General features: G+C 47.8%; 2 protein-coding genes across 2 annotated transcripts in view; both read right to left on the reverse strand.

Annotated features, from left to right (window-relative positions):
- APOE (apolipoprotein E) overlaps positions 1–16,962 on the reverse strand; it is a 632,892-nt gene that overhangs the window by 396,044 nt on the left and 219,886 nt on the right. The window lies entirely within an intron of this gene.
- Positions 1–16,962, reverse strand: part of TOMM40 (translocase of outer mitochondrial membrane 40) — a 145,636-nt gene that overhangs the window by 46,759 nt on the left and 81,915 nt on the right. The window contains exon 8 of the mRNA XM_078651267.1: positions 644–720. Within this exon, the coding sequence (XP_078507393.1) occupies positions 644–720 (77 nt within the window). The remainder of the gene's footprint in view (positions 1–643; positions 721–16,962) is intronic.

A 16,962-nucleotide genomic window follows, 5' to 3' on the forward strand; every position in this document is an offset into this window, starting at 1 on the left:
AGCCGAAGGTCAATCAACCCATTTACAACAGTAAGCAGTAGCTAAAATTAAAAGACCAACATTTAAAAGTTGAAAGAATGAGGTAGTCCTACAGTGCAGATCACCTTCAGGACAAGTTTACCAAAAATACCAAAGTTTAAAGAAAAAGCATAAAATATAAGAATGTCATCCAGAGAACAAGTGAAGACATTTTAAGAGACGTTGGATTTAAAACATGACCTATGTACTCCGTCAGTAACTTTGTGTCCAGCAAGGTGGTGCTTCCATTCTTTGGATGGGTCCATTTACTGCCGGCACCTTGGATCTTCTGGGACTAAAGCTCAGGGGTTGTGAAACCATTTTTAATGCAGATGGAGGGCTCTCTGCGTTCACTTTTTATTTCACAACAAAACAGTTTGAACTCAAATTCACTTTGTAGAAATTCACTGAGATGTAGGCGACTGTAAAAAGTGCCTCCTCGTGGTCTTCATTTTATGGAATTGGATTAGTTTACCGTTGTTTATGAACTTGGGATTGTGTCTTACAACAGCCCTACTTCTAGCCGTTTCATTGTGTGTCATTTACTTTCAATAATAACACGGGCCCACGTTACAGCATTGGTTCTTTACCCCACAACAATATTGCTTCTGCGCTCACCTCTTACCTGCTCATTTGCTTTGTGGTAGTAGGTAGCGTGAGCACCGGCCTGCCCTACCGTCAGCGTCGCGATCCAGGTAGGAACTACAAAGGAAAGACCAAATGAGGGATGAGCAGGAATGCCACTCTGCAATATTTGAGGATTCTTTTAACAATACAGTTTAAAAGATTAAATGAACGGGATCCACAAGGTACACTGGGCTTGAGATGAAACAGACACAGAGTAGACACTTCTTGATATTAAAGAGCCTCCAGCTTCAAAGTTCTACCTCAAATACCTACTCCTCATCGGAAACATCCCCCTCCAAGACCTCTACAGACAGAGCCCGCCGCTCCCAGGCAGCGTGGGGTTCGAAACTGGAATCAGGGTGGTGAAGGGCACAGAACGGTGCCGTAAGTAGAAGCACAAGCCTTGGGGCAACTCCGATCTACTCAAATGTGGAATGAACACAGAAATGGAACGCAGACAGAGGCTAGTAAATACGGAAATCCTGAAAACACTGCAATCACAACAAAACTGCAGGAGGACACCTACTCAAGCATAAACATGAAGAGCAAATTTACAGGAAAAAAGAAAATTAGCAAATGTAGGGGAAAAGGGAAACTGTTCACAGGATGATGGTCCTACCAGCCACTGAGGGCTCAAATTCTACCTCAAATGCACCTTGACTGGATGGTCTAGATTTCCAAGGAATATCTCTGTTTTTACTGAAATACTCTAGAATCCTGACAGTGAGGAACATTTCTAAAGTTACAGTTTAAAGCCAGACAACGCCATTATGTGGACTGAGCTTACTTTGGAATTGTTTTTTAGATGGTTGTTTTTTTTTGCTAACAGCCTCACTTGATCTAACCTCAGCACGTGCCGTGACTGTCGCGAGTCCCCATAGGGCACACTGCAGTGTTACCCTATGTTAGCCTAACTGCACACGTTGCAAGCTGCTTCTGCTTTTCACACGCTATGGAGTAACATGCTAGTTTTTGTGTCACACTATTATTTTAGAAATAGGCTGCAAACGTTTTGTTACTCCGCTCTTCTGCTGGGATTCAGTCCTTCAAGGACAAACAGCATCGTGCCCAGTTAGTGGTCGGACACTAACACTTAGACACAATAGAGAGACCCAGCTGCTATTTTCGTAGCTGGGCCTTTCTTTTTATATAAGCAGAGACTCCCCTGAGGCGGAAAGCCGGGGGATTAGGGCTGGATACTGAGCGAGTGTTTTTATTTCATGATTGCAAGATTTTAAATGTAATGTCATGTAAACTGTTTGCACTATCGGATTTTTAACAAGGAAAGGCACGTACCACTTTAGCTCGCGCTTCTTGCTGGCTGGTGGCTTCGGTCCCTTGTATTGGTTCGCTAACATCTTCCACCCCGCCGCGCAGCCGATTGGGCGCTGACGCGGAAGGGGGCACAGGAACCGCCATCTTGGAGGGAGGGGAAGGTCTGCGGACTAGTTGTCGCAGCCTCCCGCCCTCCACCCGCCCTAAAAAATGGCCATAGCATCTCGCCCCCGAAGGCGCGCCAAAGGCAAGCCCGTCTGCGCCCGTCCGCGCCGGGCCCGCGCTCAGCGCCACAACCTCTGTGACTTTTCCACCAGCCCCCTGTGAGAGACGCACTTACGATAGAGCGGTGCTTTGGAATCTGGGGGGGGGTTGTCAGAGGACTGGGTGTCCAAGGATAGCCCCGGATAAAGATTTACAGGTGGGGCTGCAAAGCCGTCCCGTATGTAAAATGAATTTTCCTCCTATTACGGGGGACAAAAATCAAGGCCTATACTCGTACTCCGACTACTAAGGAGAGTCGAGGAAACCAAACTTTTAACTGTATTTTGATCAATGTTAGATCGTTGGTAAAGCATAGTGTGGAATGTGCTGAGTTGATTCTTGACTTGAATGCACAAATATCTTTTATCACTGAGACCTGGACGGATGCTGCATCTGCTCCCGACTTGGTGAAGGCCACACCGCCAAATTACCTCCACTTTGTCCTGGATAGGCCAGTGAGGAGGGGTGGAGGTCTGGCAATTATCTATCAGGCATCCATTCAGGGACATTTCTTTCCAGCTACCTCCGGGGCATGCGAGGCCTTGGGGTTTAAATTGGATCTCTCCAACCATTGCATGTTTAAAGGCTGCCTCCTTTACAGACCCCCTGGGACGAAGGCCCGTTTTCTTGATACAGTTGGTAGTATCTTAGAGGAAGCCCTGTGTGCCAACTCTTATACCGTTCTGGGCGATTTTAATTTTTACTTAGAAGACACCATTGATGCCGACACTATGGCCTTAGCTGATGTGATGTCTGCGGCAGGTCTGATCCAGTCGGTAGTAGGGCCAACCCATCAGGCAGGCCATACACTAGACGGGATATTTTCCAGCAATCCTGATCTGGTATTCTCCAATGCTGAACCTCTGCCCTGGACTGACCATCGAGTGGTGCGGTTCTCCATCCTCAGCCCACGGATTAAGTCATCTCTAGGTGAGGGGCAAGTAAGTAGGATGTGTAGGGCTTGGAAAAACATCGATGGGACAGCTTTGGAGGAGCTGCTCCTGGCCTCCGGCCCGGCCCTGCCGGCGGACGTAAACACAGCCACCGCCAAGTATACGGACTGGATTGATGGGGCCTGTCACAAGTTAGCTCCTCCTAAGAGATGTAGACCCACTAGGCTGATTCCATCGGCTCCCTGGTATACTGACGCGCTTAGAGAGGCCAAAGTAGCATGCAAAAAATTAGAACGGCTCTGGCGAGCTAATTATTCCGAGCCTGACAAAGAGAGACTGAAAATGTGTCAAAGGGCTTATAAAGATATTAGGAAAGCCAAGAGTGTCTACTTCACGGATCGTATTGAGAATGCCAAAAACTCATCTAAGGAACTCTTCGAGACAGTGGCTAGTCTGGCTTCTCCTAAATCCGTGACTGTGCCACCTAATATAGAACTTTGCGAATCACTAGCAAGTTTTTTTCTGAGCAAAGTTCAATTGATTTTTACCTCTCTTGAAACTTTTGTGGCCCAGAGTCTCTTAGAGATGCCCCACGGGAATACTCCGGTTGGACCCCCGGGGGCAAAATTCTCGACCTTTGAGCCAGTCGGGACAGATGAGGTATTGAAACTTTTGCTGGCCACAACATGGGGCTCACCCCAGGATCCCTGCCCGACCTCAATCGCAAAGCTAGCAGCAGTTCCTATTGCGGACTACTTGGCTAGCATTTATAATCTAATGTTTGAGAGAGGGAATTTCCCTAAACTATGGAAGCGGGCCTCAATCCGCCCACTTCTTAAAAAACCCTCCCTTGATATTGCAGACCCAAACAGCTATAGGCCAATTTCCAGGTTGCCACTACCAGCCAAATTGGTTGAGAAAATCATGAATTCCCAGCTCTGTTCTTTCCTGCGTAACTCCAAGGGCCTAGACCCAGCTCAACATGGGTTCAGGGAGGGTCACAGCACCGAGACCGCTCTTATAAAATCCATAGAGGAGGTCCGGAAGGTGCTTGATGAAGGGGGCCAGGCAGTGCTGATCCTCTTGGACCTGTCGGCGGCCTTCGATACGGTCCACCATGCTTTGCTGGTGGATCGATTGGAGGGCTGCGGGGTCCAGGGTCAAGCACTTAACATCTTGAAAGCCTTTTTAACAGACCGGGTACAAGTGGTGGCGATGGGGGAGTTCGAATCAAGACCTTTCCAACTTCCAGGGGGGGTCCCGCAGGGCTCCTCCCTAAGCCCCACTCTATTTAATATTTATGTATCATCCCTGGCCCCAGTGATCAGATCCTTTGGATTTGAGTTAACATCTTACGCAGACGACACCCAGATTGTGGTCTCGGTGCTCCCGGGGACAGAGGTGGGTGTGGCAGTCAGGTTTCAGGACTGTATGTCAGCAGTCAGTTCCTGGATGGCTAAAAGCTGTTTAAAACTGAACTCCTCCAAGACTGAGGTGCTTATCTTTGGGGCCCCAGCTGGTGGCCTACTGGCATGGGACCGCCACCTTGTCCGGTTTCGAAGGTGAAGAATCTCGGTGTCATTATCGACAACCAACTCTCCTTCAAACCCCAAGTCAAGGCACTGAGCTCCTCCATACATTGGACCCTGAAAATTATTAGGAAGGTTCTCCCCTTCCTACCAGAGGGAAACAGAAAGACGGTGGTGACAGCTCTTGTACTCTCACGCTTTGACTACTGCAATAGTCTTTTCCTCGAGGCACAACAGGGGGTGCTCAACAAACTTCAGGTCCTACAAAATGCGGCCGCCCGCCTTATTGGGGGACTGCCCAAGTTTTCCTCAGTTACCAAGGAGCTGGAGAAGCTGCACTGGCTCCCGGTGCGGAAGCGGATTCTGTTCAAGGCCCTCTGTATAGTCTTCAAGGCATTACACGGTCTTGGCCCTCAGTTCCTTCAGGATCGCTTTCAATGGTACAGACCAGGTAGACAACTTAGGTCGGTCAGTCTAGGGCTGGTTAAAACGACCCGGATCAGGAAGGCGCGGTGGGGCGAAAGGAGTTTTGTTAGGGGAGCAGAGGTGGCGTGGAATTCCCTCCCTCTTTCCCTTAAACAGAATGAGAATCTGTTGGCATCCAGAAGGGATCTAAAAACATGGCTCTTTTCCCTCTAGTTCCTGAAAACTCTCTCCCTGGGGATTATCACTTCAGCGCCAGGACACCGACTGGTAATAGCGCGCTTTATAAGTGTTATAATAAATGAATAAATAATAAATAAATAAATACATTTTGAAAATAGAGAGGAGAATTTCTAGAAGAGGAGAGGTCCCTGGAAGAGAGCGCCAGCTGTATGCAATCTGAGATGCAGACTGGCTAACGGCAAATGCCAGGTATGGGGCCGGTACCAACCCCGAGATCTTTATACATTATTGTGAGGCTAGGCTTGGGCAAATAAACCAACAACCATGATAGGGCTTTTCACTGTGTACGGTTTATTGGTGATGGCAATTACAATACCAAGTTTTGTATGTGTTCTAGTTGCGGCACAGTTGCTTCATAATAGAGCACAATAGTTTCAATAAGTATTTTAAACTGTTCTTGTATCTCCTTTCTGTATATTTTGGACATGCAGAGTGAGCGAACGAAAGGTGGTGACCCGTTACCATGGTGTCCCTGAGGGGACTAGAGTGTTGTGTTTTGAAGTGCCAACTGACCTGTTACTCTGGGGAGGTTAGGAAGCCAGGTGATTCACTGAGCTAGTCTGGATTGGGGCTCCTGGGTACTGATGTGGTATGGAGACTCAGTTCCTACATACGGACGCTCTGTGATCCCAGGCATAGTTCTGCTCCTGAACAGAATCCCTACAACATGGCGCAACCAACGTTTGGCCTGGTACTTATTTATGGGTATCCTGAGTATTTCTTATGTGTCCATAATACCCTTTACACAGGTATTCTGAGTATTTCTTACGTGTCCATAGTACCCCTTCCACCTACCACCGGAGACGTCCATGGGGTTCGTGATAAATCCTCCACAGTGCTCAGGAAGCACCTAGCTGTGGTTTTTTAAGCTCGAAAGTTTAAAAAGATTACCTGTGTTTGTGTTGCACTTTGTATTCCTTTCTATTTTATTTATGGCGGCAGCACCTGTCGTCATTCCAATTAACTGCAGACCTACGGTCCAAGCACATGTAACGCATCTTGGACTTATCAATGCAGGTGGTGCGTTTATCTTCGCAGTTGAAGCCAACGCAGTTGAAGCCAACGTTGATTACCACTTTGAAGTCTTTTATTCTTGGGATCGATTTTCCAGTTGTGGATGGGAACACATTCCATACACACACCACCTTTACCATCAGCACAATACAGGTGGTGCCGGGGGATCCTGAAATGGTGATGTGGACACTGGCATGGTCTGTCCAGGTAGGCTCAGTGACATGGTTGTATTTGACTCAGTCGTTGGCCGTGAAGATGGGGCCGAGCGTGTGTCCTGTGTGGTGTGAGGGGTCGGTGACTAGTTATGTCAGGCTGATGTTTATGCTTCCGAAGAGGTTGGAGCTGTTCAGGTCGTGGAGGTTGAGGAGGTGAAAACTGAGGTCACCGAGGAAGATTTAGTGCTTGGATTCGCCTAGGCAACGAAATCCGGAATGGCGCTGCAGAAGCTGGGGCGTAGTCCTGGAGGTCTGTAGGTGATAGTAATTTTGCCATTGACATGGAGTTGGAAATTGAGGTGATCCATGATTGGGCTGGTGTCATCTGCGGTGGTGGTGCATTGGATCTGGATGATGGCGATTCCAACTCCCTGTTTGTTTGTTGGTGCGTTCTCGGTGTACTATTTGTAGCCATGTTAGGGGCTGCTGCGTGGTTATGCCAGGTTTCTGTGACAAAAACGTTGTCAGGGTGAGGGAGGTGATGATGTCCCAGATCTCAGAGGCGTGCTTGCAGTGATTCTACACTGAACAGGAGGCAGTGGAGTTGTTCCGGAGCAGTCATGGTAGGTGTGGGTAGTGTGGTGATGGTCATTGTGCTTTCACTCCTGTGTTGCAGGAGAAGAGAGTGCTGGAACGTGAAAGGTCCTAAAGTTGAATGAGGGAAGAGCGGCAGTAGTTATTGCAAGGTTTGGGGTCCAGGGCTCAGGGTTCAGCAGCAGTGTATCTGCAGGGGGCGGGAGAACCCAGGTTCCTGGTGCTGGGTGCGGTCCAAGCGCCAACAGGCATAGACGGGCTTGCCTTTGGCGCACTTCTGACATATGGCTGGAAGGAATATGCTACTTACCAGTATGCATCTGTTCTTGGCATGTAGGGCTGCTGACATTCGTATCTGTGGATAGATCGCCGCCTAGTGTTGGGTCCGGATGATTGCACCTTGTTGTCCTGGAAGAGTCTTCGAAGTATCAAGAGATAGGTGACTCCTCCCCTGGACTACAGTGCGCATGGGCATCGACTGCATCCCCAGATTGTTTTTTGCCATTGTGGCAGAGATGGAGAAAGTAAAGTAGGAGATGGCCATGCAAAAGATAATGCTGCAGCTGCAACAGGCACCGGGGAGGAGGGCGGGCGATGTGAATGTCAGCAGCCCTACATGCCAAGAACAGATGCATACTGGTAAGTAGTATATTCCGTTCGAGGCATGTGGGCTGCTGAATTCATATCTGTGCATAGACTGAATAACAGTATCTCCTCTAGCGGTGGCCACCTGTGCCAGCTGCAGCAGTTTGAAAGAGTTTTGAGGACAGCCTGGCCTACGGCAGCTTGCTGCTTTGCTTGCACGTTTACACAGTAGTGTTTTGTTAAAGTGTGTATAGTAGACCATGTGGCTGCTCTACATGTCTTCAAGAGGAATATTCCCTAGGAAAGCCAAGGATGCCCCCATTTTGCGCGTAGAGAGTGCTTTTGGAGGGACAGTTAACGTGCGTTTAGCTTTTTGATAACATATTTGAATGCATTTCACTATCCATCTGGCTATTCCTGACTTTGATATGGGATTCCCTTTATGTTGTGGTGAAAAAGCAACAAATAATTGTTTGGTTTTTCTGAACGATTTAGTTCTGTCCACATAATAAAGCAGAGCTCTCTTTACATCTAGTGTGTGTAGGGCTCTTTCAGCTACTGACTGTGGATTTTGGAAGAACACTGGCAGTTCTATTGATTGATTAATATGGAAAGTGGATATGACCTTTGGCATAAACTTAGGGTTTGTTCTAAGTACTACCCTGTTAGCATGTATCTGCATGAAGGGTTCTTGAATTGTTAGTGCTTTTAGCTCGCTGACTCGCCTGTGTGAGGTAATGGCAATCAAGAATGCCACCTTCCATGTTAGAAATTGCAATTCGCATGAGTGTAGAGGTTCGAAAGGAGGTCCCATAAGTCTGGCGAGTACTATATTTAGGTTCCAGACTGGTGAAGGTGGGTGTTTTGGAGGAATCGCCCTTTTGAGACCTTCCATAAAAGCCTTGATTGCTGGTACTCGAAACAGTGAACGGTGTTGTCTGTTTTGGAGATATGCTGCTATAGCAGCGAGGTGTAGTCGTATGGAAGAGTATGCTAAGTTACATCTTTGAAGATGCAGTAGGTAACATATAATGTTCTGTATGGAAGCGTCTAATGGGTCGATTTGGTTATTGTTGCAGTAAATAACAAATCTCTTCCATTTAGCTGCATCGCACGCTCGTGTGGTTGGTCTCCTTGCCTCCTTATTGATATTCATGCAGTCTGGGGGCAAATTAAGGTATCCAAATTCTAAGACTTCAGGAGCCAGATCACCTAGGTTCATGTGATTGGGATCTGGGTGTCTGATTTCTCCATGGTTCTGAGTTAGAAGATGGGGTGCGAGGCGCAGCCTTTGATGAGGAACTACTGAAAGCTCCAGGAACGTTGTGTACCATGGCTGTCTCGCCCATGTGGGAGCAACTAGGATCAGTGTGAGTGACTGTAGTCGTAGTTTGCGTGCCACCAGCGGGATCAGTGGTGCTGGGGGAAAAGCGTACGCAAATCTGCCTGACCAGTTCATCCATATCGCATTGGCCTGTGACAATGGGTGTGGGAACCTGGCGGAAAAGTACTGGCATTTTGAGTGTTCTTTTGTGGCAATCAGGTCTATCTCTGGGTGCCCCCACTTTTGGAAGAATGGCTGGAGAACTTGGGGGTGAATCTCCCATTCGTGTATCTGTTGGCTGTGTCTGCTGAGCAGATCCGCTACTTGATTGTCCTTCCCTGGGAGGGTGTTCTGCCAGGAGAAAGATGTTTTTTGGAATTGCCCATTTCCATATGCTCTGTGCTAAGTGGGACAGCTGTGGAGAGTGTGTTCCTCCCTGTTTCTGGATATAGTACATGGCTGTCATGTTGTCCGTCCGGATCAACACAGTCTTGTTGTACACGTATTTTTGGAAAGCTTTTAGGGCTAGAAATATTGCTAGCAACTCTAGTTGGTTGATATGCAGTTTCTTTTGTTTGATTGTCCAGAGCCCTTGGACTGTGTATTGATGTAGGTGGGCTCCCCAGCCTGTCAGTGACGCGTCCGCTGTTAGTACTACTTGTGGAACTTGCTCTTTGAACAGTCGCCCCTTGGAAAGGTTTTGTGGGTTCCACCACTGCAGAGAGTTGTAAGCGCGACTGTCTACCAACACTAGGTCTTTGAGTTGTCCTTGAACTTGGTTCCACTGTCTTGCAAGGCACTCTTGCAGTGGACGCATTTGAAGTCGGGCATGGGTGACAATGAATATGCAGGACGCCATCAGGCCTATGAGCTGCATGAAGACTCGAGCTGGCAAAGAGTGTCGTGGCTGAAATTTGCGAATGAGCATCTGCATGCTGGCTATCCTTGCTGAGTTTGGATATGTTATGTTACACATATTTGTATTGCGCGCAGCTGCCCCAGCTAAGGGGCGTCCTGGCGCATGGCAGGAAATATGCAACACCTACAGGGAACACAACAGATAAAAGCAAAGAGGTTTGTTAAAAGAGAAAAGTTTTTAACGCTTTACGAAAAGCTAACAGATCGTCTAATAACCGCAATTCGACTGGGAGGGAGTTCCAAAGCTCAGCTGCTCTGACCCGGAAGGATCGACCACCAACCCGACACAGCCTGTATCGAGGGATCACGGCAAGAGCTTGGCCCCGAGATCTCAAAGAACGGGTAGGAACATACCAGGACAAAAGATCCGCAAGGATTTGCGGACCCCCTCCCCTCAAAATCTTGAATGCCAGACACAGCACTTTAAACTGAATTCTTGCCTTGATAGGCAACCAGTGCATTGATCTCAGTGTGCCAGAGACGGAACTCGTTCGGGGTAAGCCGACAATGGCTCTCGCCGCGGCATTCTGCACACGTTGGAGGCGAGTGATTTCAGCCACATTGGTCCCTGCCAGGAGAGAGCTTGCATAGTCCAGGCGAGATAACACAGTAGCCTGGACTATCAGCTGCCTGGTACGATGGTCAAAGAACTTCAGAATGGGACGCAACGACCGCAAGATGCCAAAACAGCAGGCCGCGATTTTCTTCGAATGGCCCACAAAACTGAGAGCAGGGTCCATCCATACTCCCAAGTTCTTTAGTTCAGTGACCGGGCAGGGAACCGGCCCCAATTCAGCAGGCCACCACCTGTCCCCCCACAGTTGCGCCCTCCTACCGACGATCATGATCTCTGTTTTCTTAGCGTTGAGCTGGAGACAGTTGTTCTTCATCCAGCTTGCCACCGCCCTAAGTCCGCTCTGAAACCTGGGGGCATCCCGGTCCGCATCCCCGCTGATCGTAACCGCTAGCTGAGTGTCGTCAGCATATGAGACCATGGTCATGTCCCATTGCTTGACAACCTCAGCCAGCGGTCTCACGTATAGATTGAACAACGTGGGGCTCAGCGAGGAGCCTTGCGGGACCCCCTGTTTCAAAGGAAGGAATTGGGACTGGAACGGTGGCAGGGCAACGCTAAAGAAACGATCGTCAAGGAAAGAGCGGAACCACTGGAGGGCAGTGCCGCCCAGCCCAATCTCCTCCAGGCGATGCAACAGGATGGGATGGGAGACAGTATCAAACGCGGCGCTCAGGTCTAATAAAACGAGCGCCGCTGTCTGCCCCGCATCCATCACCGTGCGAAGATGTTCCGCCATGGAGAGAAGGGCGGTCTCCGTGCTGTAGCCAGCACGGAAGCCGTTCTGGGAGGGGTCCAAGATATTAGCCTGGATAAGGTGGGCCGAAAGAACTTTGTTGACATGGGCCTCCAACACTTTGCTACTGAGGTGTCTATAGTAGCTCCCAGATATTGCTGTGTGTGGGATGGTTGTAGATGCGATTTTGGGTAGTTTATTGAAAAATCGAGGCTGTGTAGCAGCTGAAGTGTTTGAGACGTATCTCTTACACACTGTTCGTACGATTTTGCTTGTATTAGCCAATCGTCTAGGTATGGAAACATGTGGATGTGTTGCCTCTTGAGATGTGTAGCTACTGTCGCTAAGCATTTTGTAAACACTCGTGGAGCTGTGGTTACCTCGAAGGGGAGAACCTTGAATTGGTAGTGTTGACCTTCTATTGTGAACCTGAGGTATTTCCTGTGAGCTGGATGTATAGGTATGTGAAAATATGCATCCTTGAGGTCCAATGTTGCTAGGAAGTCTCCTTGCTGGAGCAGCGGGAGCACTTGCTGTAGTGTGATCATGTGGAAGTGCTCCGACAGTATGTATTGATTTAGGGGTCTGAGGTCCAATATTGGTCTGAGAGAGCCGTCCTTTTTTGGAATAAGGAAGTATAGTGCGTATACTTCCGTCCCTTGGTGTTGGAGAGGGACTGGCTCTATGGCCCCCTTTTCCAGCATGCATCTCACCTCTTGTTGTAGCAGGGTGATGTGTTCTTTGGACATAGGACGGTGCCTGGGTGGTATGTTGGGTAGAGTAGAAGTGAGTTCTAGGCAATAACCATACTGGATAATTTGTCTCACCCACCTGTCTGTGGTAATTGCGTTCCAGACTAGTAGGAATTGTTGGATTCTGCCTCCGACCGGTGTTAAATGGTCTGGAGGTAGTGTGATGAAGTCACTGTTTTGCGGCAGTGGAGGCTCTGGTGTTATTGCCTCCACGTCCTCTTCCCTTATTATTGTTGCCCCTATAACCTCCTCTGTTGGAGTTCTTGTTAAAGGAACCTTGTGTGTTGCTTTTGTATGTAGATGGGGCTTGTGAAGTATTGCCTCGTGTAGCTCCTCTGTAAGAGGAGCGTCGAGAGGAACCTCTGTGTTGTTGAAACTGCAATGCACCCATTGATTTTGCAGTTTCTGTATCCTTTTTCATTTTGTCTAAAATGGTGTCAACTGCAGGGCAAAAAAGGAAGTCTTGATTGACTGGTTGGTTAAGAATGTGGATTGCACCTCGTTCTTAAAGCCAGAGATGCGTAGCCATGCCTGTCTGCGTAATAAGACGCTAGTGTTAATAGACCTGGCTGCAATGTCAGCTGCGTCAAGCGCACATTTGATGGAGGCGTTTGTAATGAATTTCCCCTCTTGTATGAGATCATTAGCTTGGGCTTTGAAAGGTTCAGGCAGATGTTGCATCAAACTTTCAAGCTGGTCGTAGTGTGCCCTGTCGTAACAAGCTAGTAGAGCTTGTGTATTTGCAATTCTCCATGAATTGGAGGCCTGGGATGCTACTCTTTTACCCGAGGCCTCTAGTATTTTGGACTCTTTATCAGGAGGTGGAGCTTCTCGTGTTGTCTGTGAGTTGGCCCGTTTGCGTGCGTTGGCCACTACTAGTGAGTCTAATGGTAACTGACCTCTGATATAAGCAGGGTCTGTCGGGGTCGCTCTAGATTTCTTTTCAATCCTGGGATTGATCACACGTGCCCTGGCTGTATCTTTAAATATATCTGGCGCGTGTTTTAATACCCCTTTCAACATAGGAAGTGTTCTGACATTTTTCTCTGAAGTAGGGAATGTGTCCAATAAAAAGTCTTCGTCTATAGCGTCATTGTGCATGTCTACGTTGTGGTACTGCACTGCCCTATCTATTAGCTGGTTGAAGACAATGGTGTCGTCAGTAGGTGACGGCTTTGTTGGGTATGTGGAGGTGTCAGGGATGGGATGCGTGTCATATGGATCAGTCTGATCATCATATGGCTCATTTTGAGGGTTAGGATCCGCTGGATAGTTATAATCATCTTGAGGTCCTTCCCCTTTGTTATCCTCATTGTAATCTGAGTGTGTAGGAGAGTAAGGAGCAAAGGGCGTAGTAGGCATAGTGGGGTATAGAAAGGAATGAAAGGTCTAGAGGGAGAAGTCCCAAAGTCATTTTTCTTTAGAGGAATGGGGGAATGAGAGTCCGTGTCCGATGGCCTCTTCTTCCTGTGTAGGATTGTGACTTTACCAGTCTCAGGGTTTATATACAATTTTGTCTGTTCCTCTGATATGTTGGATCTGGATGGAAGAGTTCTTCTTCCACTGTACGTGGCTGTGTCGTTGACTTCTTTGGCTTAGTCTTTTTTGGATCGACTGTTGCCTTTGTGGAAAAGTATATTTTGCCATGTTCTGTGTCCCTACGCGTCCTCCATCGTATGTTATCTGTGCATGATTAATATGCATATGTATTTCCCATGTTCGATTAAAGACGCAATTACAGTTGTGTCCACCTCTAGTATGTCAGTTTCCAGTTCTCGTGAATACTACGAATATCAGGCCTATGTAAAGCTACGTTGCCACGTTTCTCAGTGTGCACGTTATTTCATTGTAAAGTCCCCGTTTCTAGGCCTCAAAAGGGCCCGGACACCAGATTCAGCTCCTGTCTTCCAAGCCTTGCTGAGGAGCGATACAGCCCCCACCTGTGTTCCTCGACCCTTCACTTACTTCCTGCCTTGCAGTGCCCGGTTCAGCCTGGCTCTGCCTCTGAGTCTGCCAAGAGTATGTTATGATTCCAGTTATCAGTTCAGTCCTCCTTCTCTGCATTCCTAAGCTACTGAACTGCATCAATAGTTTCCGTCATTGTCTAGCCTTCACGTCTCCACGTTAGAGAAATACTGCATTTAATGATCATTTAATATTCTTCATCACGCACTACATGTAGAATAATGCATGCTCCAGTCTTAGAATCAAGTTAGCCTTTCCCCTCCTGACTTATAGTTTATATCAACATGTTCTCTAAACATCAGATACTAGATACTGCTTAGGTACATGTCGCCCTGACTCTCCAGACTTCAGTCTCTGCTCCTAGCACAGAGTTCGTAGCCCCCAGCTTCTCCTAGTAATACGTCATTGCCAGTTTGCGCGCACCATCAGGTTAGAGGTCCCGGCTCCTTAGGTAGCCCCCTCCATGTTTCCGCCCCATTCATGACATATTCTGTTACGTTTGCATCACATGTCTATGTATACGCCCTGTTACACCTACTTTCACCCTTATCTTTCGCGACTGCTACGCGTCACGCCTATTGCTCCACCCACTGCTACGCCTATTGCAATGTAATGCTATGTGTTTGCGTTATGTATATATGCTCATGTACTGTTATTAAAAAGTTATCCTGGTCCTTGTCCCGATTCTGCCCCCGGCAGCGCTGCCATCCTATTCCTGTGCAGGTTGTCCTGTTCCTGTCCTTATGCTGTATTAAACCTGCAAAACTCCTACTACCTCGAATCTTGACTCTTATTTATTGAGCTATCTGTTATTCATTTATTTATTCAAAAATAGAGGTATTATTTATTTATTTACCACATAATGGCGCCCGAACAGGGACTTGCCCTTTCCCCACGCGTCGGTGAAGCCACGCCGACCCCCTGACCCTCTGCAGTCGTGACGGAACTCTTCTGCGCACCGGCAGATATTTCTGCTTCAAGTATCCCTCAGGCCCACGGAGGAGACGGAGGAGGCGGTCCAGCATCCAGACGAGACGGTGGAGGAACGCGGCGAGTCCCGACCAGAGCCCAAGCTGAGAGTCCAAGGTCCGAGGTATCCGGAGGCCCACCCGTAACAGAAGTCCGAAGTTCGTCCGTCCGGCGTCGAAGCAGTCCAGTCCAGTCTGAGGCCTTCCGTTCTTACTGCCCGGTGAGTACCATTGCTGGGGTAGTATCTAGACAGGGTCAATCTAATTGACTCTGGTCCGTGGGTTGGTGGTACACAGTCCCACAAACGAAGTGCCCACTTCGGTGGATACGGGTCCTGACGTGTCTCTGTATGAGACCGGTAAGTTTCGTACTGTTTCAGCAGTGCATCTAGTTCCTGTTCTAGTCAGTTCTGTTCTCGAGAAAATTCATGTATTCTGTTTTCCGTATTCCAGGTGGTATTCTGTTCGAACTGTTATTCATAATGTTCTTCATGTATTTTAATGTCGTGGTATGAGTGCGAAGTGATTCTCGTGTTTATTGTGTATTGTATTGTGTCCAGATTATAGTTCAGTCATGCCGCTCTTTTCAAAACTGCGTCAGTTAAGAACTAGAAAAGGTCTGCTAGAAGCAGCAGTTCCTGTCCCGCCTAGGGACAGTCCAGGTCATTTCATGTATCAGAAGCATGGCATAAGCGCCATATTGTATCTAGATTTATGGGTCGAGTATACCAAACAGTTAGAGGAAAAGTATAGATGGCCCGTATCGGGTACATGGGATGCCGAGTGCATCATGAGAGTAGAAGAAGCATTATGGAAAAAGAAAGCCAGACAGTCACAGAAAGATGCCATCGAGTTATGGCGCAAAGAATCTCATAAAAGAACCGAAAAAGAAATCAGAAAGTCAGAATTAAGTAGAGAATCCTTGGAACGAGCCCAAGAAAGGGAATTAATCGAGATTGGTGAACGAGTTAAAACCGAACAGTCAGACAGACAGAGGCATGCCCTTATTAAGGGTATGTATCCTCTTCTTGCCGAGGGCTTGCCAAAAGCGACCCCGGAGGCATCCAGTAATTTCCCGCCACCATTAGTTCCGACCAAGCTACGTCACAAACCGACCGCAGCTGATATTTTCATTTCGTCCTATTTGGACGACACAGTCCCAGAATATGCAAATCCTGTTACTACTCCGCCAGTCCCTGTAAATCAGGCACTTCCCGCTCCTCCAGACACCGGAGTACCTGTTACGGTACCCCCGGTCCAGCCCGCCATACAAGTCCAGTCTGCATTTCCATTTCCCACTCTGCCAGGACGAAGAGCATCAGTAGACGACTCTAGTTTAGGGGCCGCAGGAGGAGGTCCTCCTCAAACCCCGCCGCCACACAAGCGTTTAACGTTAGCCGAATTACATGCACAAGCGTCACAGCGTACGCCCAGATATCAGTCTGTTGCAGAAATAAGAAAAGCCCTTAACGAATGTGGCTATGATCCAGTCCCAGGCGAGGATAATATGGTATTATATTCATTACGCGTGAGAAAGGTGACCGAGTATCTAGTCACCCTACCAGATATGAAAGAGGATCTAGACAGAATATATTGTTTCATCCGTACAGGGAATGATCCAGAAAGTATTAGTGACGTCATGTGCCAAAGAAAAGTTGAAGTCCAGCTCATGCTATTAAAGTTTCTGATTAATTGTTTAATACGAGAACAAGATTATCCGACCAAAGATCGAGCCGAAATGAAAGTCCTGACAAGGTGGAGTGATAATATAGCCGAGGGTAAGCACAAGACTATCAGTAGTATAGAGAGTATGTACAAGAAAATCCGTAAAGAAATAATAAGGGTACACGAACAACGTAAAGAAGCACAAGTAAGCGAGAAAGAAAATGACTCTTCTACAGAAGAGGTAGAGGACGAGAATCCCGACAGAATAGCGTATGTAGGAAAATCTAGATTTCCAGATCGCCATTTGCGCCTAGAACACAAGTCAATTTTTCATCATCCAGCACCAGAACAAGGTTCTCTAGAACAAGTATTTCAAGCTACCGATCACATTCTGAAATCACGAATCGGTTATAGTGAGTTAAGTACCATGCATGAACAAG

The sequence above is a fragment of the Lissotriton helveticus genome, chromosome 7 (assembly GCF_964261635.1).
Source record: "Lissotriton helveticus chromosome 7, aLisHel1.1, whole genome shotgun sequence".
Classification (NCBI taxonomy): Eukaryota; Metazoa; Chordata; class Amphibia; order Caudata; family Salamandridae; genus Lissotriton; species Lissotriton helveticus.